At 40.5% G+C, this 24,297-nt stretch overlaps 1 protein-coding gene across 1 annotated transcript in view; it reads left to right on the top strand.

Annotated features, from left to right (window-relative positions):
* LOC128655850 (zinc finger protein 510) overlaps positions 1-24,297 on the top strand; it is a 95,723-nt gene that overhangs the window by 30,542 nt on the left and 40,884 nt on the right. Inside the window, exons 2-4 of the mRNA XM_053709417.1 lie at positions 9,891-10,008; positions 10,193-10,319; positions 18,691-18,786. Coding sequence (XP_053565392.1) covers positions 9,991-10,008; positions 10,193-10,319; positions 18,691-18,786 — 241 coding nt within the window. The 5' untranslated portion in view covers positions 9,891-9,990. The remainder of the gene's footprint in view (positions 1-9,890; positions 10,009-10,192; positions 10,320-18,690; positions 18,787-24,297) is intronic.

Raw genomic sequence — 24,297 nt, 5'->3', positions numbered from 1 at the left:
GTCTCTAGTAGTAATATCACAGCTGTTTAGCCCTGACGTCTCTAGTAATAACACAGCCGTTTAGCCCTGACGTCTCTAGTAATATCACAGCTGTTTAGCCCTGACGTCTCTAGTAATATCACAGCTGTTTAGCGCTGACGTCTCTAGTGATATCACAGCTGTTAAGCGCTGACGTCTCTAGTAATATCACAGCTGTTTAGCGCTGACGTCTCTAGTAATATCACAGCTGTTTAGCGCTGACGTCTCTAGTAATATCACAGCTGTTTAGCGCTGACGTCACTAGTAATATCACAGCTGTTAAAGGGACATTAAACCCAAATTTTTTCTTTCATGATTTAGATAGAGAATACCATTTTAAACAACTTTCTAATTTACTTATATAATATAATTTGCTTCATTCTCTTGATATTCTTTCCTGAAAAGCATATCTAGATATGCTCAGTAGCTTCTGATTGGTGGCTGCATGTATTTGCCTCATGTGATTGGCTCACCGATGTGCATTGCTATTTCTTTAACAAAAGATATCTAAAGAATGAAGCAAATTAGATAATAGAAGTAAATTGGGATGTTGTTTAAAATTGTATTCTCTGTCTGACTCATGAAAGAAAAATTTTGGGTTTAATGTCCCTTTTAAGCCCTGACGTCTCTAGTAATATCACAGCTGTTTAGCCCTGACGTCTCTATTAATATCACAGCTGTTAAGTGCTGACGTCTCTAGTAATATCAAAGCTGTTAAGCGCTGACGTCTCTAGTAATATCACAGCTTTTAAGCCCTGACGTCTCTAGTAATATTACAGCTGTTTAGCTCTGTCGTCTCTAGTAATATCACAGCTGTTAAGCGCTGACGTCTCTAGTAATATCACAGCTGTTTAGCCCTGACATCTCTAGTAATATCACAGCTGTTTAGCGCTGACGTCTCTAGTAAATCTGTTTTACCCTGGTCTTGTAATATCACAGCTGTTTAGCGCTGACGTCTCTAGTAATATCACAGCTGTTACGCACTGACGTCTCTAGTAAATCTGTTTTATCCTGGTCTTGTAATATCACAGCTGTTTAGCGCTGACGTCTCTAGTAATATCACAGCTGTTACGCACTGACGTCTCTAGTAAATCTGTTTTATCCTGGTCTTGTAATATCACATCTGTTTAGCGCTGATGTCTCTAGTAATATCACAGCTGTTACGCACTGACGTCTCTAGTAAATCTGTTTTATCCTGGTCTTGTAATATCACAGCTGTTTAACGCTGACGTCTCTAGTAATATCACAGCTTTTAAGCGCTGATGTCTCTAGTAATATCACAGCTGTTTAGCTCTGACGTCTCTAGTAAATCTGTTTTATTCTGGTCTTGTAATATCACAGCTGTTTAGCCCTGACGTCTCTAGTAATATCACAGCTGTTAAGCGCTGACGTCTCTAGTAATATCATAGCTGTTTAGCCCTGACGTCTCTAGTAATATCACAGCTGTTTAGCCCTGACGTCTCTATTAATATCACAGCTGTTAAGTGCTGACGTCTCTAGTAATATCAAAGCTGTTAAGCGCTGACGTCTCTAGTAATATCACAGCTTTTAAGCCCTGACGTCTCTAGTAATATTACAGCTGTTTAGCTCTGTCGTCTCTAGTAATATCACAGCTGTTAAGCGCTGACGTCTCTAGTAATATCACAGCTGTTTAGCCCTGACGTCTCTAGTAATATCACAGCTGTTTAGCCCTGACGTCTCTAGTAATATCACAGCTGTTTAGCCCTGACGTCTCTAGTAATATCACAGCTGTTTAGCCCTGACGTCTCTAGTAATATCACAGCTGTTTAGCCCTTACGTCTCTAGTAATATCACAGCTGTTTAGCTCTGACGTCTCTAGTAAATCTGTTTTATTCTGGTCTTGTAATATCCCATCTGTTTAGCGCTGACGTCTCTAGTAATATCACAGCTGTTTAGCACCGACGTCTGTAGTAGATCTGTTTTACTCTGGTCTTGTAATATCACAGCTGTTTAGCGCTGACGTCTCTAGTAAATCTGTTTTATCCTGGTTTTGTAATATCCCATCTGTTTAGCGCTGACGTCTCTAGTAATATCACAGCTGTTTAGCCCTGACGTCTCTAGTAATATCACAGCTGTTTAGCACTGACGTCTGTAGTAAATCTGTTTTATCCTGGTCTTGTAATATCACAGCTGTTTAGCGCTGACGTCTCTAGTAATATCACAGCTGTTTAGCTCTGACGTCTCTAGTAAATCTGTTTTATCCTGGTCTTGTAATATCCCATCTGTTTAGCGCTGACGTCTCTAGTAATATCACAGCTGTTTAGCCCTGACGTCTCTAGTAATATCACAGCTGTTTAGCACTGACGTCTGTAGTAAATCTGTTTTATCCTGGTCTTGTAATATCACAGCTGTTTAGCGCTGACGTCTCTAGTAATATCACAGCTGTTTAGCGCTGACGTCTCTAGTAAATCTGTTTTATCCTGGTCTTGTAATATCACAGCTGTTTAGCGCTGACGTCTCTAGTAATATCACAGCTGTTACGCACTGACGTCTCTAGTAAATCTGTTTTATCCTGGTCTTGTAATATCACAGCTGTTAAGCGCTGACATCTCTAGTAATATCACAGCTGTTAAGCGCTGACGTCTCTAGTAATATCACAGCTGTTAAGCGCTGACATCTCTAGTAATATCACAGCTGTTAAGCGCTGACGTCTCTAGTAATATCACAGCTGTTAAGCGCTGACGTCTCTAGTAATATCACAGCTTTTAAGCGCTGACGTCTCTAGTAATATCACAGCTGTTAAGCGCTGATGTCTCTAGTAAATCTGTTTTATCTTGGTCTTGTAATATCACAGCTGTTAAGCCCTGACGTCTCTAGTAATATCACAGCTGTTTAGTGCTGACGTCTCTAGTAAATCTGTTTTATCCTGGTCTTGTAATATCACAGCTGTTTAACGCTGATGTCTCTAGTAATATCACAGCTGTTAAGCGCTGACGTCTCTAGTAATATCACAGCTTTTAATCGCTGATGTCTCTAGTAATATCACAGCTGTTTAGCTCTGACGTCTCTAGTAAATCTGTTTTATTCTGGTCTTGTAATATCACAGCTGTTTAGCCCTGACGTCTCTAGTAATATCACAGCTGTTAAGCGCTGACGTCTCTAGTAATATCATAGCTGTTTAGCCCTGACGTCTCTAGTAATATCAAAGCTGTTAAGCGCTGACGTCTCTAGTAATATCACAGCTTTTAAGCCCTGACGTCTCTAGTAATATTACAGCTGTTTAGCTCTGTCGTCTCTAGTAATATCACAGCTGTTAAGCGCTGACGTCTCTAGTAATATCACAGCTGTTTAGCGCTGACGTCTCTAGTAATATCACAGCTGTTTAGCGATGACGTCTCTAGTAATATCACAGCTGTTTAGCGATGACGTCTCTAGTAATATCACAGCTGTTTAGCGCTGACGTCTCTAGTAATATCACAGCTGTTTAGCGCTGACGTCTCTAGTAATATCACAGCTGTTACGCGCTGACGTATCTAGTAAATCTGTTTTATCCTGGTCTTGTAATATTCCAGCTTTTAAGCGCTGATGTCTCTAGTAATATCACAGCTGTTTAGCGCTGACGTCTCTAGTAATATCACAGCTGTTAAGCGCTGATGTCTCTAGTAATATCACAGCTGTTAAGCGCTGACGTCTCTAGTAATATCACAGCTGTTTATTTAGCCCTGACGTCTCTAGTAATATCACAGCTGTTAAGCGCTGACGTCTCTAGTAATATCACAGCTGTTTTTTTAGCCCTGACGTCTCTAGTAATATCACAGCTTAGGGCTGCAACTAATGATTATTTTCATAATCGATTAATCGGCCGATTATTTTCTCGATTAATCTACTACGGATAAAAAATAATCAATAATTGTTTCCTATATTTTAAATAAAATCCACATACTGAGTGTTACAAATATAAAACGTCAGACTAAAACTTTACATTAACACAACTGTTTGTCCAATTTTTAAGCAGCAGAACAGATTTTTATTATCAAGCAAAACAAAACCACAAACTGTTTGAAAATAAGTAGAACTAGAAAGAGTTAGACTATCACTGTTTATAACATTCTGTTATTTACTCTTTCAGAAACTTTGCATTGAAATGCAAAAATCTCAACATGTCCACATGCTTCTTGCTAAGGCTGGTTTTCTGTTTGCAGATATATTTCCTGCAGCAGAGAAGAGGCGCTCAGATGGTGTTGAGGTGCTTGAGATGCATAAGTAGGGTTTTGCCAATTTCACCAAAGTGGGAAATTTATCTTTGTTAGCTCTTCACCAATGCAAAGTGTTTTCCACCTTTTCAAGGGGCCTCTCAATAAAGTAACCCTTGACTTCATTCTAACATAAAAAAAAAAAATCTTTAATATCTATATGCAATGTTAAATAACCAACTATAAGGTTAGGAAAAAATATCTAGTCCGCTCTTAAAATAACAGTTATATACTTATAAAGGTTGAATCTGGTAGATATTATCACAATTGATTAAAAATATAAAAATACAATAAAAAACAAATCAAAAGCGCTAAGGACTATATATCAATAACAGGACAAAGCCTTACACATTTTTTTTATACAGTACATATAATCAGCAATAGCAAGCATCCGCTAATAATTGTGCAAACAGATAATAGTGCACATAAATTTAAATAATTCCTATCAATCTAGGGGCTAGGTGTAAATAACAAGCTTGGCACTATATCATGCAAAACATAGTTCCAAATTACCTGATTTAATATAACAATCCAAATGATGACTATTATATCTGGGTTGCACATAAGCCAGGGGTAGTTGTAAACTTATACTGTCCTGAAAAAGTGAAAAGTAAACATCTGTAGACGTCCTTAAGACTAAGGACATAACCATAGAACCCAATACCACGTGCAGGAGCTCATTGGAGTGAAGCAGTTGGTGTTGTGCACAGACCAACTAATCGATTATGAGATTCGTTGACAACTATTTTCATAATTGATTATTATTGATTATGACGATTAGTTGTTACAGCTCTACTGCAGATGTTTCATCTAAGTCTAAAATTTTGGCGATTCCTTACAAGGGAAAGACCTTGTTTGGGCTGGGTTTGACAGGAGTAATTTTCGTTCCTTTCGAAATTTCAAGGGACTCCTTTTTCCAAGCAGGAGCAGCCCAAGCCTTCCTGGAGGTCCAATTAGTCTAGGAACAAGGAAAAACAATCTAAAAAAACCTATTGAATAAAAAACAGCATGAAGGGCCTGTCCCCGATCCGGGACCGGATCTTGTGGGGGGCAGTCGTTCCTTCTTCACTCAGGCTAGGGTTTAGGATCCCTGGGCGGTGGACATAGTGTCCCAGGGCTACAAACTAGAGTTCAAGAATTTTCCTCCCAGGGGCAGGTTTCTGCTTTCAAGATTATCGGTAAACCAGACTAAAAAAGAGGCTTTCTTACACTGTGTCCGGGACCTCTCCGACCTGGGAGTGTTAGTTCCTGTTCTGATGCAGGAATAGGGTCTGGGGTTCTATTCCAATCTGTTCATAGTTCCCAAAAAGAAGGGAATCTTCACACCAATTTTAGATCTCAAGAGTCTAAACAAATTCCTCAGATTGCCGTCCTTCAAGATGGTATCTATTTGTTCCATTCTTTCTTTGATCCAGAGGGTCAATTTATGACCACGGTGGGTTTAAAGAATGAATACTTGCATGTTTCCATCACAGGGACCATCACAAGTTTATAAGTTTTGCTTTTCTAGACAAACTCTTCAGGTTATGGCTCTTCCATTTGGCCTTGCCACAGCTCCCAGAAATTTCTCAAAGGTTTTGGGATCCCGACTGGAGGTGCTCCTTTGCGGGGCATTGCAGTGGCACCTTATCTGGACGACATTCTGGTTCAGGCGCCTTCTTTTCAACAAGTAAGATCACTCACGGAAACATTGTTATCTTTCCTGTGGTCTCTCGGATGGAAGGTGAATTTTGGAAAGAGTTCCTTAGTTCCAACTACAAGGGTAGTTTTCTTGGGAACCATAATAGTTTCCTCATCAATGTAAATTTTCTGACAGAAGTCAGGGAATCAAAGATTTTTTATTCTACCTAGTACTTCAGTCCTTTCCTCAGCCATCAGTGGCTCAGTGCATGAAGGTAATGGGCTGAAGGTAGTGGCAATGGACATCATCCAGTTCGTCCGTTTCCACCTCAGACCTCTGCAGTTCAGCATGCTCAGGCAGTGGAACAGAGATTATGTGGATCTATCTCTGCGATTACAGCTGGAGTAGGAGACAAGGGATTCTCTACTTTGGTGTTTGTCTCAGGATCATCTCTCCTTGGGAACCTGCTTTTGCAGACCTTCCTGGGTGATTGTAACAACAGATGTCAGACTTCTGGGATGGGAGCAGTCTGGAGCTCTCTATAGACTCGGGGAACATGGACTCGGTCGGAGTCAGTTCTACCTATACACATTCTGGAATTGAGAGCAATTTGCAATGCTCTCCTGGCCTGGCCTCAGTTAACTTCGGCCCGGTTCATCAGGTTCCAGTCGGACAATATAACCTCAGTTGTTTACATCAACCGTCAGTGAGAAACTCTGAGTTATTTGACCATGACAGAGGTAGCCTAGATCATTCAGTGGGCGGAGATCCATAATTGCTGTCTGTAGGTGATCCACATTCCAGGAGTGGACCTCTGGGAAGTGGACTTCCTGAGAAGTCAGACCTTTCACCCAGGGACTCCACACTGAAGTGTTTTCTAGCCTGATTCTCAAAGGGGGTCAGTTGGAATTGGATTTTGGCAGAATGCCAAGCTTCCGACTTACGGGTCGAGGTCAAGGGACCCTCAGGCTGTACTTATAGATGCTCTGGTGGTACCTTGGAATTTCAGTCTTGCATACCTTTTTCCTCTGTTTGCTTTTCTTCCTTGAGTCTCTACTCTTCTACCTCGAATCAAGCAGGAGAGGGCGTTGGTGATCATTATTGCACCGACGTGGCCTCGCAGCATTTGGTATGCAGACCTGGTGGACATGTCATCTCTTCCACCTTGGAGACTTCCTTTGAGGAAGGACCTTCTACTTCAAGGACCCTTCTTTCATCCAAATCTAGTTTCTCTGAAGCTGACTGTTTGGAGATTGAACCCTTAATTTTATCCAAGCGTGGATTTTCGGAATCTGTCATTTAGACCATGATTCAGGTTCGTTAACCTGTGACTAGAAAGATTTACCATAAGATATTGCGTAAATATCTAAATTGGTGTGAATCCAATGGCTACTCTTGGAGTAGAGTTAGGATTCCTAAATCTCTGTCATGTCTCCAAGAAGGTTTGCAGAAGGGATTATTGTCGAGTTACCTAATGGGTCAAATATCTGCCTTGTCTATTTTGTTACATAAACGTTTGGCAGATGTACCAGACATGCAATCTTTTTGTCAGGCCTTGGTCAAGATCAGGCCTGTGTTCAAACCAGTTACTCCTCTCTGGGGTCTTAATTTAGTTCTTAAGGTGCTCCAAGGGGCTCTGTTTGAGTCTATGCATTGCTTAGATATTAAGTTTTTATCTTGGAAATGCTATTTCTTCTGCTCGTAGAGTGTCAGAGCTCTCGGCATTACAGTATGAGTCACCTTACCTTATTTTTCATTTGGATAAGGTAGTTTTACGTACCAAGTTAGGATTTTTCCCTAATGTAGTTTCTGTCTGGAACATTAATCAGGAGATTGTTGTTCCTTCCTTGTGTCCTAATCCTTCTTCTCGGAAGGAACGTTTTTTGCACAATTTGGACGTGGTATGTGCTCTAAAATTTTACTTACAGGCGACTGAGGATTTTCGTAAGTCTTCTGCCTTTATTTGTGGTTCTCTCTGGAAAACATAAGGGACAGAAAGCTACAGCTACTTATCTTTCTTTTTGGCTGAAGAGTATCATACGTTTTGTCTATGAAACTGCTGGACAGCAGCCTCCTGAGAGTTACGGCTCATTCCACGAGGGCTGTTGCTTCCTCATGGGCATTCAAAAATGAAGCTTCTATGGAAAGATTTGCAAGGCTGCAACTTGGTCCTCTCTTCACACTTTTTCAAAGTTTTACAAATTTAACACTTTTGCCTCAGCTGAGGCCGCTTTTGGGAGAAAGGTTCTTCAAGCAGTGGTGCCTTCTGTTTAGGTTCCCTGTCTTGTCCCTCCCTTATCTGTGTACTCTAGTTTGGGTATTGATTCCCAACAGTAATTAATGATGATCCATGGACTCATCGTGTAATTAGAAAGAAAACAAAATTTATGCTTACCTGATAAATTTATTTATTTCTTGACACGATGAGTCCACGACCCGCCCTGTTTTTAAGACAGGTTGTTGATATGTCATAAACTTCAGACACCTCTGCACCTAGTTGCTTCCTTTCTCTCCTTTACTTCGGTCGAATGACTGGGGTGGGAGGGAAGGGAGGTGATATTTAACAGCTTTGCTGTGGTGCTCTTTGCCGCCTCCTTCTGGGCAGGAGTGATATTCCCAACAGTAATTAATGATGATCCGTGGACTCATCGTGTCAAGAAAGAAATACATTTATCAGGTAAGCATAAATTTAGTTTTTTCACTCATAACGCAAAACTAGTAATCTAGCTGATTGTATTCTAATGACATCCTTGTAATCTTTCATGAAGAAAAAAAGGACTTTCATCATTTTAATGAAGTTGTTTTAAAAAAAATATAGCAGTATTGTTTTGGTTAGAGAATTCTAAGTCTAATGTGTATTTACAGAAGAATACTTCTAGACTATATGGTGTATATTTGTGTCACCTATTTATATAATATCTGCAGAGTGGTCTACACACCTCATACAGTTAAATGATTTAAGTTCCCCATCTTGGCTTTATTTTTTCAGTCTTTGCAGCTGTCTTAGAGTTTATCGGCCTTTACAAGACCAAATCTACATCCACCCATGAGAGTCGAGTAGAGGAGACTTGTTCACTAAATTTTTGATGCTAGTTCTGTCAAATTAGACAAAATGATTGTTTGGAAAAATGGACTTTGGAATTCAGTTGGGTTGAAGGGTGACTAAGCATTGAAACTTTATCAAGCCAAGGTCTGGTTGTAGTGTGGTTGCCCTCCTCCCAGCTGATCATCTCGGTAACATGGATTCTTCTCTAGCTTTTGAGATAGTTGGACAAATTTCTAAAATGACAAAGAGTTTACTGGGACACTGAAGTGTTGTTGGCTTTTTTTGTTCCATCTCTCCACAACTCATACAGGTAATTGTTTGTGGAACCTCCGCTACTCTGGCTCACTTCTGTTAATTGCCATTTTGTGTTCTTCTGTGTGTATTTCGTAAAGATTTCTTCAGTGTTTGAACGCTAAATTCTGCGCTATTTTATTTATTTCCTTATTATTAGTAGAGTATCATAGCATTGACTGTAGCTCTGTAATGAGTTATGGGGGTTCAGTCTTCATTAGGGAGTGTTTTCCTTTTGTATTTATGTGCATTGAAACATTTCTCACAATATCAATAAAACATTAAAAAAATGCACCTATTGATTAGAAAAACGTAGCGGTGATTACCCATAACCTACACATCCGAGTCATTCTGACTGCCTGGAACAGGACCGGGGGTATTAGGTCAGTTACATCAGTAATTTAACCATTTAGTTACTAGTAGCACATGCATCTGAGGAGTCACTCTGACAACCTGGAACAGCACCGGGGGTATTAGGTCAGTTACTTCAGTAATTTAACCCTTTAGTTACTAGTAGCACATGCATCTGAGGAGTCACTGGCCTTGCTGAGGAGTGAGTTGTTACCCCCAGCAGAACGTTTATAAGGAGCATTATTTGTGCTTTAGTATCACATATTACGGTCTTGTTTCCTCCAGCCCGTGGCCTGTGAATACAGATCATTTATTGACCAATCATTTGTCTTTGTTCTCCTCCCTGCAGGTGTCAGTAAAGCAGAACCCTGGCTTTGTCTCACTTTCTCCCTGACCACAAGAGGTCAGCAAAGAGGCTGTGGAGTCAGGAGCCCAGCAGGCGCTTCAGGATGAATTCATCACAGAGGGTAGGTGTCTTGCGTCGCAGTGGGAGGGTCACATACTTCAGGTTACCTTCCCTAGGCATTATCATTTTCTGGGTGTATGTACGTGCAGCCCCCCCCCCACACACACACACCCACACCACAAACCATTACTCTCTGCTCCATCTACCTAAATGAAGCTGTGTTCTTGTCATGTCTACTCCCCTAGGCATCCGTTTCGTTTGCTGACGTCACTGCCTCCTTTACAGAGGAGGAATGGTTCCTCCTGGAAGAATGGCACAAGGAGCTGTACGGGAACGTCATGCGGGAAATCCACAATGTTCTGCTTGACTTGGGTATGTATACAGTGTAGGTAGTTATATGTATGATGACTGCATGACTATAGCTCTGTATAAGGCTGTGGCTGTCTCTTTGTATTGCAGTGGGGGGGTGCTGTGGCTGCCTCTGTGTAAGGCAGTGAGAGGGCGCTGTGGCTGCCTCTGTGTAAGGCAGTGAGAGGGCGCTGTGACTGTGTGTAAGGCAATGAGAGGGCGCTGTGACTGTGTGTAAGGCAATGAGAGGGTGCTGTGACTGTGTGTAAGCCAGTGAGAGGGCGCTGTTACTGTATGTAAGGCAATGAGAGGCTGCTGTGACTGTGTAAGGCAGTGAAGAGGATGCTGTGACTGTGTAAGGCAGTGAGAGGGCGCTGTGACTGTGTGTAAGGCAGTGAGAGGGCGCTGTGACTGTGTGTAAGGCAGTGAGAGGGCGCTGTGACTGTGTGTAAGGCAGTGAGAGGCTGCTGTGACTGTGCGTAAGGCAGTGAGAGGCTGCTGTGACTGTGTGTAAGGCAGTGAGAGGGCTGATGTGACTGTGTGTAAGGCAGTGAGAGGATACTGTGACTGTGTAAGGTAGTGAGAGGGGGCGCTGTGACTGTGTAAGGCAGTGAGAGGGCGCTGTGACTGTGTAAGGCAATGAGAGTGCGCTGTGACTGTGTAAGGCAGTGAGAGGCTGCTGTGACTGTGTGTAAGGCAGTGAGAGGCTGCTGTGACTGTGTGTAAGGCAGTGAGAGGCTGATGTGACTGTGTGTAAGGCAGTGAGAGGCTGATGTGACTGTGTGTAAGGCAGTGAGAGGGGGTGCTGTGACTGTGTAAGGCAATGAAAGGGCGCTGTGACTGTGTAAGGGAGTGAGAGGCTGCTGTGACTGTGTGTAACATAGAAACATAGATATTGACGGCAGATAAGAGCCATAGGCCCAGCAAGTCTGCCCGACCTTACCTAACAGTATAAACTTATCTAGTTCGTAGGATAGCCCTATGCTTGTCCCATGCATTTTTAAAGTCCCCCACAGTGTTTGTTGCTACTACCTCTTGAGGAAGTTTATTCCATAAATCAATCACTCTTTCTGTAAAGAAGTACTTCCTCAAATTACTCCTGAATCTACTACCCTTTAGCTTGAGCTCATGACCCCTTGTTCTTGAATTTTCCATTTTATGTAAAATACCCACAGCCTCAGTTTTACTAAACCCTTTAATGTACTTGAAAGTTGCTATCATATCACCTCTTTCCCTTCTCTCCTCTAAGCTATACATATTTAGGTCATTGAGCCTATCCTGGTAAGTTTTATTTTTTAGACCATGTACCATTTTGGTAGCCCTCCTTTGCACAGATTCAAGTTTGTTAATATCCTTCTGAAGATATGGCCTCCAGAACTGCACACAATACTCAAGATGAGGCCTAACTAATGATCTATAAAGTGGCATAAGAACCTTACTATTTCTGCTGCAAATACCTCTACCAATACATCCAAGCATTCTGCTAGCCTTACTCGCTGCATTACTACATTGTTTACTAAGTTTTAAATCATCTGAAATAATAATTCCCAAGTCCTGTTCCTCGTCTGTAACAGTCAGTAAAGTGTCATTGAGTCTGTAATTAACATTTGGATTTTTCTTCCCTAAATGCATTATTTTACACTTTGCTGTGTTAAACTTTAGATCCCAGTCGTTTGTCCAATCCTCCAATTGTTGTATATCGCTTCTCATTTTGTCTACCCCCCCCTGGAACATCCACTCTGTTGCAAATTTTTGTATCATCTGCAAAGAGACATACTTTCCCCTGTAGCCCTTTGCTGATATCGCAGATAAATATGTTAAACAAAACAGGCCCCAGAACTGACCCCTGAGGAACACCACTAGTAACAGCCCCCTCTGCTGAATGAACTCCATTTACTAAGACACTTTGTTTTCTGTCCTTAAGCCAGCATTCCACCCAGTTCACAATTTTTGAATCTAGACCAAGGAGATATAGTTTGTGAATAAGTTTATTGTGTGGGACGGTGTCAAATGCTTTGCTGAAATCTAGATATGCTACATCAACTGCTCCTCCCTTGTCTAATACTTTTGTTACATAATCAAAGAAGTCAATTAGATTAGTCTGACATGATCTCCCTGAAGTAAAACCATGCTGATTTTGGTCCTCTAAATTGTTTGTCTTTATGTAAGTCATAATTCTTTCTTTTAAGAGGCTTTCCATTAATTTCCCTACTACTGAAGTTAAACTAACTGGCCTGTACATTTGCTATTCTCCAATCATCTGGGACAGCTCCTGTTAATAATGACTGATTAAACAGATCAGTTAATGGGACAGTTAGCACTGATCGAAGTTCTTTTAAAACCCTTGGATGAATATTATCAGGACCCACTGCCTTTGTAACATTTATTTTTGATAATGCTAACAAAACCTCATCCTCTGTAAAAAGATTACTGTTAAGCTTGTTTCTATTTTGCGTAGCATCCCTTAATGTAGACATTGTATCTTCACAATCTTTAGTGAAAACAGAACAGAAGTAATCATTGAGACAGTCTGCAATCTGCTTATCTCCTTCTATTATTCTACCATCAACTGATTTCAATTTTACTATTCCTACCTTATTTTTTCTTCTTTCACTGATATATCTAAAGAATGTTTTGTCCCCATGTTTTACTGACTGTGCTATCTTCTCTTCTGCATGAGCTTTAACCTTCCTAATTAACTGCTTAGTCTTTTTTTGTTGGAGTCTCCATATTTTCATATCATCTGCTTGTGTGTGTCTGTAATTTTTATAAGCTATCTTTTTTGTCTTTACAGCATGTGCTACTTCTTTGGAAAACCAAATTGGTTTCCGCTTTCTTTTACTTTTACAGACATGTCTAATACAGTGTGCGGTTGCATCTAAAATGGCACCTTTCACAAATTCCCACTGTTCTTGAACCCCTGTAATAAGAGTTTTCCCCTTTAAATAGTTTTTTAGGTATTCTCCCATTAATGAAAAATCTGCCGTCCTAAAGTCTAAAACTTTTGTTTTAGTCTGGGTGGACAGTTCCTGAACATGAATACTAAACCAAACAGATTGATGATCACTGGATCCTAAGTTCTCACCTACAGACACATCTGAAACTGTATCACTGTTTGTAAGTATTAGATCTAATATAGCTTCCTTACGAGTTGGTTCCTTGACTAATTGTTCAAGTGATTCCCCTAGCAGAGATTCAAGAATATACCTGCTTCTAGCCGATCTAGCAGAAGGAATCTTCCAGTCTATATCTGGCAAATTAAAGTCCCCCAGTACTATAACCTTACCCTTCATGGTCATTTTGGTTATTTCATCTAATAACAGATTGTCCAGTTTTTCATCCTGCAATGGAGGCCTATATTCAACCCCTATTCTAAAAACATTTTTATCTCCAATTTCCAAAGTCACCCAAATACTTTCCACCTCATCATTTGTTCCTACAATTTCAGTAACCTTTATATTTTCATTTACATACAAAGCAACTCCTCCACCTTTCTTTCCTACTCTGTTCTTTTTAAATAACCTGTATCCAGGTATGACTATGTCCCAGTCATGCAAATCATTGTACCATGTTTCTGTTATAGCTACTAAATCCAAGTTGTCCCTAGTCATTATTGAAATGAGTTCAGGTAATTTATTTCCTAAGCTGCGAGCATTTGTGCTCATGGCACGAAGAATTTTTCTACTAGAATTTCTAGAATTGTTACTTGGACTAACAGTTTTGGCATGCTGTGGGGGGCAGGTGGATATATTAATTCTACCCCCCTTTATTAGTTTAAATGATTTCTAATAAAGTATTTGAACTCCTCTCCCAGATACTCTGTTCCTTTAGCATCCAAATGCAAGCCATCTCTCCTAAATAACCTAGTATCTTTCCAAACAGAGCTATAATGGCCAATAAAACCAAATCCTCGTTCCCTGCACCACTTATCTAACCAAGAATTAAATGTTGTTATCCGCTCCATCTTTCCTGCTTCCTGGTCATACACAGGTAAAATAGCAGAAAATGATAGAGTTCATGCCACAGTCTCTAAATGATTACCTAGGTCACAAAACTCTTTCAGAACAGCAGCAACATGATTACTAGCCAGATCATTTGTTCCTAAATGAACAATCACATCTAACTCACTTCCCTTTCCTGCTGCCTTAACAATTCTCAAAATACGATTCTTATCCCTGTGTGCAGTAGCTCCTGGAAGACATCTAACCTCCCTTGTTTCTCCTTTACTTTCACCTAAATACACATTCCTCAAAATAGAGTCACCCACTAACAGTCTTTTCCTCAAAAACACATCTGCAGTTCTTTCCTGTGTTATGTTACCTGGAGAATCAGGTGCCAATAGATTTAAATTACCTGTTACAGCTTCAGAGGGCTCAGAAACAGCAATCTCCTCATGACAAGTGTATTCGGCAAGAGCAGCATAGGAGTTTTGCAATGGCAGAGGTTGTGGGCAATGCTTCTGGTCTACTGTTCTAATTCTTCCAGAGCCTACAGTGATCCATCTGCCTCTCCTTGTTGATCTCTGGGGTAGAGGGGCTTCTTTCTGAGGCAGCTTTGTAGAGGTAACAGGTATGTTACTTACCTTAGCTTGAAGTTTAGCTATTTCCTCCCTTAACAGGGAAAACTGCTTACAAACAGGACAGCCCCTAAATCTCCAAAAAGTAGAACGATTAAAAAGTGCAAAACACCCATTGCACTGTATCTGAGACATTTTAAACTATGCAACACTTTAACAATAAGAAAAATGTAAGTATTATTTACTACTGAATAAGCCTGAATAACCCTGAATAACTCCTGAAATAACTCAAATATCCTTATGTATTTGATCCTTTTTTAGTTTGATCCCTTTGCTAAGAAGCAGAGCTAAACAGATCTCTTTAAATACCCTCAGAAAGATAGGGTGGGGTCCCTCCTAATTGCTCACCTATGCAAACAATCTAATTGTTATCTAATTGCAATACTAAAAACCAGAATACAAAAGAATGTAAATTAACTCAAACCTTTAACTATTCAATTTCTGTAGTGAAACTAATTCACAGTTCAGGTCTACCACCTATAAAAAAACAAAATATAAAGTTAATAGAAATACAAAATATATTATCTGAAAGTACAAACTATTCAAGTAAAAACAATTTAAAAGAGAAATGTTATATAACTTTCTGAAATAACTCAAATATCCTTATGTATTTGATCCTTTTTTAGTTTGATCCCTTTGCTAAGAAGCAGAGCTAAATGTTTAGCAGAGCTAAACAGATCTCTTTAAATACCCTCAGAAAGATAGGGTGGGGTCCCTCCTAATTGCTCACCTATGCAAACAATCTAATTGTTATCTAATTGCAATACTAAAAACCAGAATACAAAAGAATGTAAATTAACTCAAACCTTTAACTATTCAATTTCTGTAGTGAAACTAATTCACAGTTCAGGTCTACCACCTATAAAAAAACAAAATATAAAGTTAATAGAAATACAAAATATATTATCTGAAAGTACAAACTATTCAAGTAACAACAATTTAAAAGAGAAATGTTATATACCTTTCTGAAATAACTCAAATATCCTTATGTATTTGATCCTTTTTTAGTTTGATCCCTTTGCTAAGAAGCAGAGCTAAATGTTCAGCAGAGCTAAACAGATCTATTTAAATACCCTCAGAAAGATAGGGTGGGGTCCCTCCTAATTGCTCACCTATGCAAACAATCTAATTGTTATCTAATTGCAATACTAAAAACCAGAATACAAAAGAATGTAAATTAACTCAAACCTTTAACTATTCAATTTCTGTAGTGAAACTAATTCACAGTTCAGGTCTACCACCTATAAAAAAACAAAATATAAAGTTAATAGAAATACAAAATATATTATCTGAAAGTACAAACTATTCAAGTAACAACAATTTAAAAGAGAAATGTTATATACCTTTCTGAAATGACTCAAATATCCTTATGTATTTGATCCTTTTTTAGTTTGATCCCTTTGCTAAGAAGCAGAGCTAAATGTTTAGCAGAGCTAAACAGATCTCTTTAAATACCCTCAGAAAGATAGGGTGGGGTCCCTCCTAATTGCTCACCTATGCAAACAATCTAATTGTTATCTAATTGCAATACTAAAAACCAGAATACAAAAGAATGTAAATTAACTCAAACCTTTAACTATTCAATTTCTGTAGTGAAACTAATTCACAGTTCAGGTCTACCACCTATAAAAAAACAAAATATAAAGTTAATAGAAATACAAAATATATTATCTGAAAGTACAAACTATTCAAGTAACAACAATTTAAAAGAGAAATGTTATATACCTTTCTGAAATAACTCAAATATCCTTATGTATTTGATCCTTTTTTAGTTTGATCCCTTTGCTAAGAAGCAGAACTAAATGTTTAGCAGAGCTAAACAGATCTCTTTAAATACCCTCAGAAAGATAGGGTGGGGTCCCTCCTAATTGCTCACCTATGCAAACAATCTAATTGTTATCTAATTGCAATACTAAAAACCAGAATACAAAAGAATGTAAATTAACTCAAACCTTTAACTATTCAATTTCTGTAGTGAAACTAATTCACAGTTCAGGTCTACCACCTTTAACTATTCAATTTCTGTAGTGAAACTAATTCACAGTTCAGGTCTACCACCTTTAACTATTCAATTTCTGTAGTGAAACTAATTCACAGTTCAGGTCTACCACCTTTAAAAAAACAAAATATAAAGTTAATAGAAATACAAAATATATTATCTGAAAGTACAAACTATTCAAGTAACAACAATTTAAAAGAGAAATGTTATATACCTTTCTGAAATAACTCAAATATCCTTATGTATTTGATCCTTTTTTAGTTTGATCCCTTTGCTAAGAAGCAGAGCTAAATGTTTAGCAGAGCTAAACAGATCTCTTTAAATACCCTCAGAAAGATAGGGTGGGGTCCCTCCTAATTGCTCACCTATGCAAACAATCTAATTGTTATCTAATTGCAATACTAAAAACCAGAATACAAAAGAATGTAAATTAACTCAAACCTTTAACTATTCAATTTCTGTAGTGAAACTAATTCACAGTTCAGGTCTACCACCTTTAACTATTCAATTTCTGTAGTGAAACTAATTCACAGTTCAGGTCTACCACCTTTAACTATTCAATTTCTGTAGTGAAACTAATTCACAGTTCAGGTCTACCACCTTTAACTATTCAATTTCTGGAGTGAAACAAATTCACAGTTCAGGTCTACTACCTTTCTGAAATAACTCAAATATCCTTAAGTATTTGATCCTTTTTTAGTTTGATCCCTTTGCTAAGAAGCAGAGCTAAAGGCAGTGAGAGGCTGATGTGACTGTGTGTAAGGCAGTGAGAGGATGCTGTGACTGTGTAAGGTAGTGAGAGGGGGCGCTGTGACTGTGTAAGGCAATGAGAGGGCGCTGTGACTGTGTGTAAGGCAGTGAGAGGGGGCGCTGTGACTGTGTAAGGCAATGAGAGGGTACTGTGACAGTGTAAGACAGTGAGATGGCGCTGTAACTGTGTAAAGCTGTGAGAAGGTGCTGTGACTGTGTAAGGCAGTGAGAGGGCACGGTGACTGTAAGGCAGTGAGAGGGCGCTGGGACTGTAAGGCAGTGAGAGGGCGCTGGGACTGTAAGGCAGTGAGAGGGCGCTGGGACTGTAAGGCAGTGAGAGGGCGCTGGGACTGTAAGGCAGTGAGAGGGCGCTGGGACTGTAAGGCAGTAAGAGGGCGCTGGGACTGTAAGGCAGTGAGAGGGCGCTGGGACTGTAAGGCAGTGAGAGGGCGCTGGGACTGTAAGGCAGTGAGAGGGCGCTGGGACTGTAAGGCAGTGAAAGGGCGCTGGGACTGTAAGGCAGTAAGAGGGCGCTGGGACTGTAAGGCAGTGAGAGGGCGCTGGGACTGTAAGGCAGTGAGAGGGCGCTGGGACTGTAAGGCAGTGAGAGGGCGCTGGGACTGTAAGGCAGTGAAAGGGCGCTGGGACTGTAAGGCAGTGAGAGGGCGCTGTGACTGTGTGTAAGGCAGTGAGAGGGTGCTGTGACTGTGTGTAAGGCAGTGAGAGGGCGCTGGGACTGTGTGTAAGGCAGTGAGAGGGCGCTGGGACTGTAAGACAGTGAGAGGGCGCTGGGACTGTAAGGCAGTGAGAGGGCGCTGGGACTGTAAGGCAGTGAGAGGGCGCTGGGACTGTAAGGCAGTGAGAGGGCGCTGGGACTGTAAGGCAGTGAGAGGGCGCTGGGACTGTAAGGCAGTGAGAGGGCGCTGGGACTGTAAGGCAGTGAGAGGGCGCTGGGACTGTAAGGCAGTGAGAGGGCGCTGGGACTGTAAGGCAGTGAGAGGGCGCTGGGACTGTGTGTAAGGCAGTGAGAGGGCGCTGTGACTCTGTTTTCCTCCTGTTCGTTTGCTCAGGTTACCGTATAGAGAATTCGGATGTTCTGTTCCGGATAATGCGGGACGATGAGCCAGTGTACCGTGATCCAGCCTCTCCCAGGAGTCCCATGGAAGGTACTGAACATCCGGACTTCGTGTTTATGTTTGTTTCCTTATGTGACTGGGCTCTAGGAGATGGGACTAACAAGTGTCTAATATCAGGCTTTACATTTCTTTGTGAATTACATAATAATCATAACGACCTTATTCTGTGGTTCTTGTCTCTTTAACTTCAGTGTGTGTGTATGTATGTGTTTTTATGTGTATATATATATATATATATATATATATATATATCAGTGACGTGCGGTGAAGTCAGAGTCTGGTGAGGCACTGGCCAGGATATGCCCGAGTATCATATATTTGAATCCAATAGAGGTATTTTAAATTTACAACTATATTAGCTGCATGCAATCTTAAACAACTTTCCAATTTATTCCTGTTATCTAATTTGCTTAATTATCTTGATATCCTTTGTTGAAAAGCATATTTAAATAGGCTCACTAGCTGCTAATTGGTGGCTACACAATCACATAGATGCCTTGTGTGATTGGCTCATTTCTATGCATTGATATTTCTTCAAAAAAGGCTATCTAAAGAATGAAGCAAGCTAGATAATAGAAGAAAATGGGAATGTTGTTTAAAAATTGTATTCTCTATCTGAATCATGGAAGAAATATTTTAGTTTTTTCATGTCCCTTTAATTTCTGCAAAAAATTGAAATGACTCGTTCCACTAGGACAGATGGGATCTCAGCCCTGGCAGCAGAAATTCTGAAAATTAGAAAACTATACGGCACATTCACAACATAGGTAAAACACATCACGTGAAAATAACTGTTCTCAAATCAAACATTTTGTTCTATCCATGTAGGAGAGTTATTTTATAATATTATTATAGCGATCAATTTATGTGCCAGATATCTTTGTTTGCATCACCTGCAAGGGGTATTTTTGTTATAAAGCTGACTCGCTATATCACTATGCAAGGAGAAATAGATTTTAATTCTTAGTTTGATAAGAGTTCAACAGCAATTTCTCCTTGCATAATAATATAGCGAGTCAGCTTTATAACAAATATAGCCCTTACCGGTGATGCATTGCAAAGTTGCAAACAAAGATATCTGGCACATAAATTGATCATTATAATAATGATATAAAATCAAATAACATCTAAGTACTTTCCTACATGGATAGGACAAAATGCTTGACATAATAAGGTTAGCTGCACTAAATACAGACAGAGACTCCATTTTTATTACAGAACCAAACTGGGGCTGGGCCCTATCTTTACCACAAACTCCAGTCCCATTTGTTCCAAGTACTTTCTATGACCCTGTGGGGGAGACTTACCTGCTCTGAGCCTCTGATTATCATTGCAGTGCAGGAAACTAAAGTATATTTGGAAGAGATGGCAGATGCCCACTTTATATTTATATTTGAATAAATCACTCACTCTGTTTTTCTTTCTAATGACACAGTGAGTCCACGGATCATCTAATTACTATTGGGAATATCACTCCTGCCCAGCAGGAGGCGGCAAAGAGCACCACAGCAAAGCTGTTAAATATCACCTCCCTTCCCTCCCACCTCAGTCATTCTCTTTGCTTACGTTAGAGCAAGGAATTGGTAAAGTTTAGGTGTTTGAAAGAAGATTCTTCAAGCAAGATTTTATTATTTTTCAGCAGTGCAAGATTGTTCTGCTTTGTCCTAGGGTGTATCCGTAGTCCATATCGGTCTCTTCAGTAGAGCAGTGGTGGTAAGATTACTCAGTCTTTGTTTTTATCCATAGGTCCATGTGAGGGAACTGGCCTCCCAAACCTAGTGAGCTGCCGTGCTGCCTGGCAGAAGTCTAAAGGTGAGTGCTAACTTTATTTTTTTCTGGGACACATTGCAGAAAATAAAGGATGGCACTTTACAATATGATTGTGGGACAAGAGAATTCACCTATTACTTAAGGGATCATTGCAATAGCAGGCACTGGGGACGAGGAGATATGGCTCAGAGGTGGTGTTTTTATTATTACTTTACTTCCTGCGGCTTTGGTAATACTTTTAGCCGATCGGGAGGTCATCATTGTAACTCCCTTGATGGGCGGGGCTAGCTGAGGCGTCATTTCTGTTGTGCGCCTTTTTCCCGTTCATTTCTTTTGTTACGGAGCAGAGATATAGGGGAGTCACAGACACTAGCTGAATAACGGTTACCAGTCTTCACTTTCAGAAAGATAGCAGTTGAGTCCGGATTTTCTAGCAGGAGAATCACTCCGTTTTCAGTCAGGCAGGTAAGCACCTGAGCGAAGCTGAAGTGTAGAGGTGGTCCGGAGTGGTTTTTGTGCTACCTTATATTTTTATTGCTGAAAAAATAAAGCAGTTTCATTTTAAAATTTAAAGGAACAGTAATTATTTTTGTGGGGTATTTTCTAAATTAAATATCAGTTTATTTATTTATCCTGTTTATTGGTGAATAAAGATGGACCAAGAGGACCTGCAAGATGATCTTTATGGTTTAATTCTAATGTTCCTCATGTATTGAGAGAACTTTACATTACAGGGATAGACTTTTTCCTGATCCAACATTGTCTAAGGCGGATGCTGTTGAGGAGTCTTCTGAAAATGTTCAAGATATGCCGCAGCTTTCTCCTCAAGCGTCCATACAGCCTGTGCCCTGCGCTTCCTCTATTACTCCTGGAGTTACTTTGCAAGACATCACTTCCCTCATGTCCTCAGCGGTATCTGATGCGTTGTCTGCTTTTCCCATGCTGCAGGGAAAGCGCAAGAGGAAATGTAAGATTGCTGACACAGTAGTGGCTATTCCGAATGCCCCTTCCCAGAAATCTGAGGAGGAAGATACTTCGGTAGCATCTGAGGGTGAAATCTCAGACAGTGTAATTCCTTTGGCTGATACTGAAGTTGTTTTTTTTTCAGGTTTAAGCTCGAACACCTCCATTTGTTATTTAGGGGAGTTTTAGCTACCCTGGACAACTCCGACACTACTGTCGTAGTCAATCCTAAGAAGTCTAGTAAACTAAACAAGTATTTTGATATACCTTCCATGGTGGAGGTTTTTCCTGTACCAGATCGAGCTACAGAGATTATTGATAGGGAGTGGGAGAGACCGGGTATCCCTTTTTCTCCATCCCCTATATTTAAGAAGATTCAAGGAACAACTAGTAAAAAAGATCACCCAGATACTAGTAAGAAGCGCCTAGAGATAATTAATTAAAATACAATAGCACAAATATTACAATGAGACAGGAGTATACAAAAATAAATGGATATACAGACTTGATAGTGCAATTAATAGTAGTCAATGATATGACAGTCTTGCTCATGCAATCCCAGGTCTAAAAGATGCAAATCCAAAGCAATAGGCCGCTCCTCCAAGGTGTCGTGCCAAAACACAGGATAAGATGATCTACAAAAGGTGAAATAGAGGGCGCCACATGGTGCAGATCAAAACAACTTTAGATATGATAGCAGAAAAGCGAAAGAATCTTACTCACAAAGTGTAGAGCACTGGGGGGGCGGAGCCAGCCACCGCCAGATATGGCTGCATAGTAAGGAAGCTCCGGGCTACCAGGTACTTCCTAACCATATTATAAGCCCTAGGTGCTAACTAACAACATACCCCAAGACCTCTTCTAAAGCCGTGCACTACGGTGCATGCAAAGATAGAGCCTAAACATCGGGATCTGAGAGATATGTGAACGGAAGCGCCATGTAAGCAGAGATCACTAGGCCTCAAACCGTGACGCACATTCAGAAGCGGAGAGACGGAGCACTACAGAGCGGCATCGGAGGCAAGTTATAAGTAAAACACCTACACCCTCACGGTCAGCGACCCCTTTCCAGCCAGATACGGAACACACCGAGCAGCTTTGTCAGCACACACCTGATCCAGAGGGGATATAAGAGTGCAGTAGGGGCCGACATATAAGAGGTGCCCCTAGGCTAACTGGTATTCACTAACAAGGCCTGACATGCTCGTACCATGAGACATAATACCGATAAGGGCTTAAGGGCAATTGGTTAACTCTAGGCTGAGATAATAAATGACACACCACAATATCCATCAACAAAAAGTACTCAGCAGTGAGCAACTACACTAACAGATATAAATGGAGAATTAAAAGACCGCTAAGCAGAGTGTCAGCTAGATCCCTGCATGCAACCTGCAATATAAATGCATCAAGCAACATCATTACGCTAAAACAACAACAGTGAGTGACATACTATAACCCTCTTAATTTGCACAACACGAATAGATCTGTTGGACATAAAAACTATACTTCTGACCATCTGCTGTGTTGCGACAGTTAAACACACTACGTATACCCCATAAGATGGCGTCCAGGAGACCCCCTAAATCTGATAAAGCAGGCAAACCCCAAACAACCCCTGCAGGCAAGATGAAAAACTTCTTTAAAGTACTTGATACGACAGAACCTGCCATCACTGGCACACAAGATCTGGATAGCAACCAGTCTGACACTGAATCATCAGAAATAGGACAATGCCCTAAAGAACAGCTCACGAAGGCCGATCTAGAAAACCTACCGACAAAAGCGGATTTTGCATCCCTCATAGCACAAGTGGGGAAAATGATCAAAGATGGCCTCAAAGAGGTCAGGAAGGACATCTCCGAATTAGGAGAGAGAGTACTACACCTTGAAGATGATCTAGAATCGGTACAAAAAGAGGCTGATTTGCAAAACAGAATTTTAGATACTCAAGATTCAACAATCCTACAGATGCAAATGCAATTGGAAGACCTGGACAATAGGGGCCGCCGCAGTAACATTAGAATACGAGGAGTCAGTGAAAAAATCACTCCACAACAGATACCACTATACCTGCAGGCACTGTTTCAAACTATCCTACAGACCCCAGAAAATCCCAACCTGCCTGTAGAGAGAGCGCATCGAGCCCTCAGGCCTAAACCACCTGAAGGAAAGCCTCCAAGAGACATTATCCTCAAATTCCAATCTTTCAATGACAGAGAAAAGATAATGGAAGCCTCAAGGAAAATGAGACAAATCTCCCACAATGGAGATAGCATCCAAATCTACGCTGACCTAAGCATCATCACATTGAACAAACGAAGAGAGGCCAAATATCTAACTCTACATCTACAGGAACTAAAGATACCATATAGATGGGGATTCCCGTTTTGTATAAAAGTGATACAAGGTTCAACTGTTGCTATCTACAGATCCCCAGAAGATCTGAGAGACTTTTGCAAACACCTGAACATCCCGGAACCCGCACTGCCCAGGTTAGATACCCAAACTCCAAAAGACAACCTCAAGCTCACTAAAGATCCAAAGCCTCGGGGGAGTTCATGGTCCAGAATCAGTAGGAAAAGACATCAATCAGCCTCCGGATCAGTAGATGAAGGGTCACACTCGACATGATAATAGAGGACTTGACAGAGTTGTTATTTGAAAATGTCAATAATCATTGCATATAGATGCAATGTTACACATGCTCTTCCTACCCATAAAGGGACTATAACCCATATCCCTCCTCTACCCCCTGGTATAACGGTAGTGTGAGTATGAACTTTCATTAGTAACTGCCTTATGATG

This window comes from Bombina bombina, chromosome 4 (assembly GCF_027579735.1).
Source record: "Bombina bombina isolate aBomBom1 chromosome 4, aBomBom1.pri, whole genome shotgun sequence".
In the NCBI taxonomy this organism is placed as follows: Eukaryota; Metazoa; Chordata; class Amphibia; order Anura; family Bombinatoridae; genus Bombina; species Bombina bombina.
This window is presented reverse-complemented; position numbering and strand designations above follow the sequence as displayed.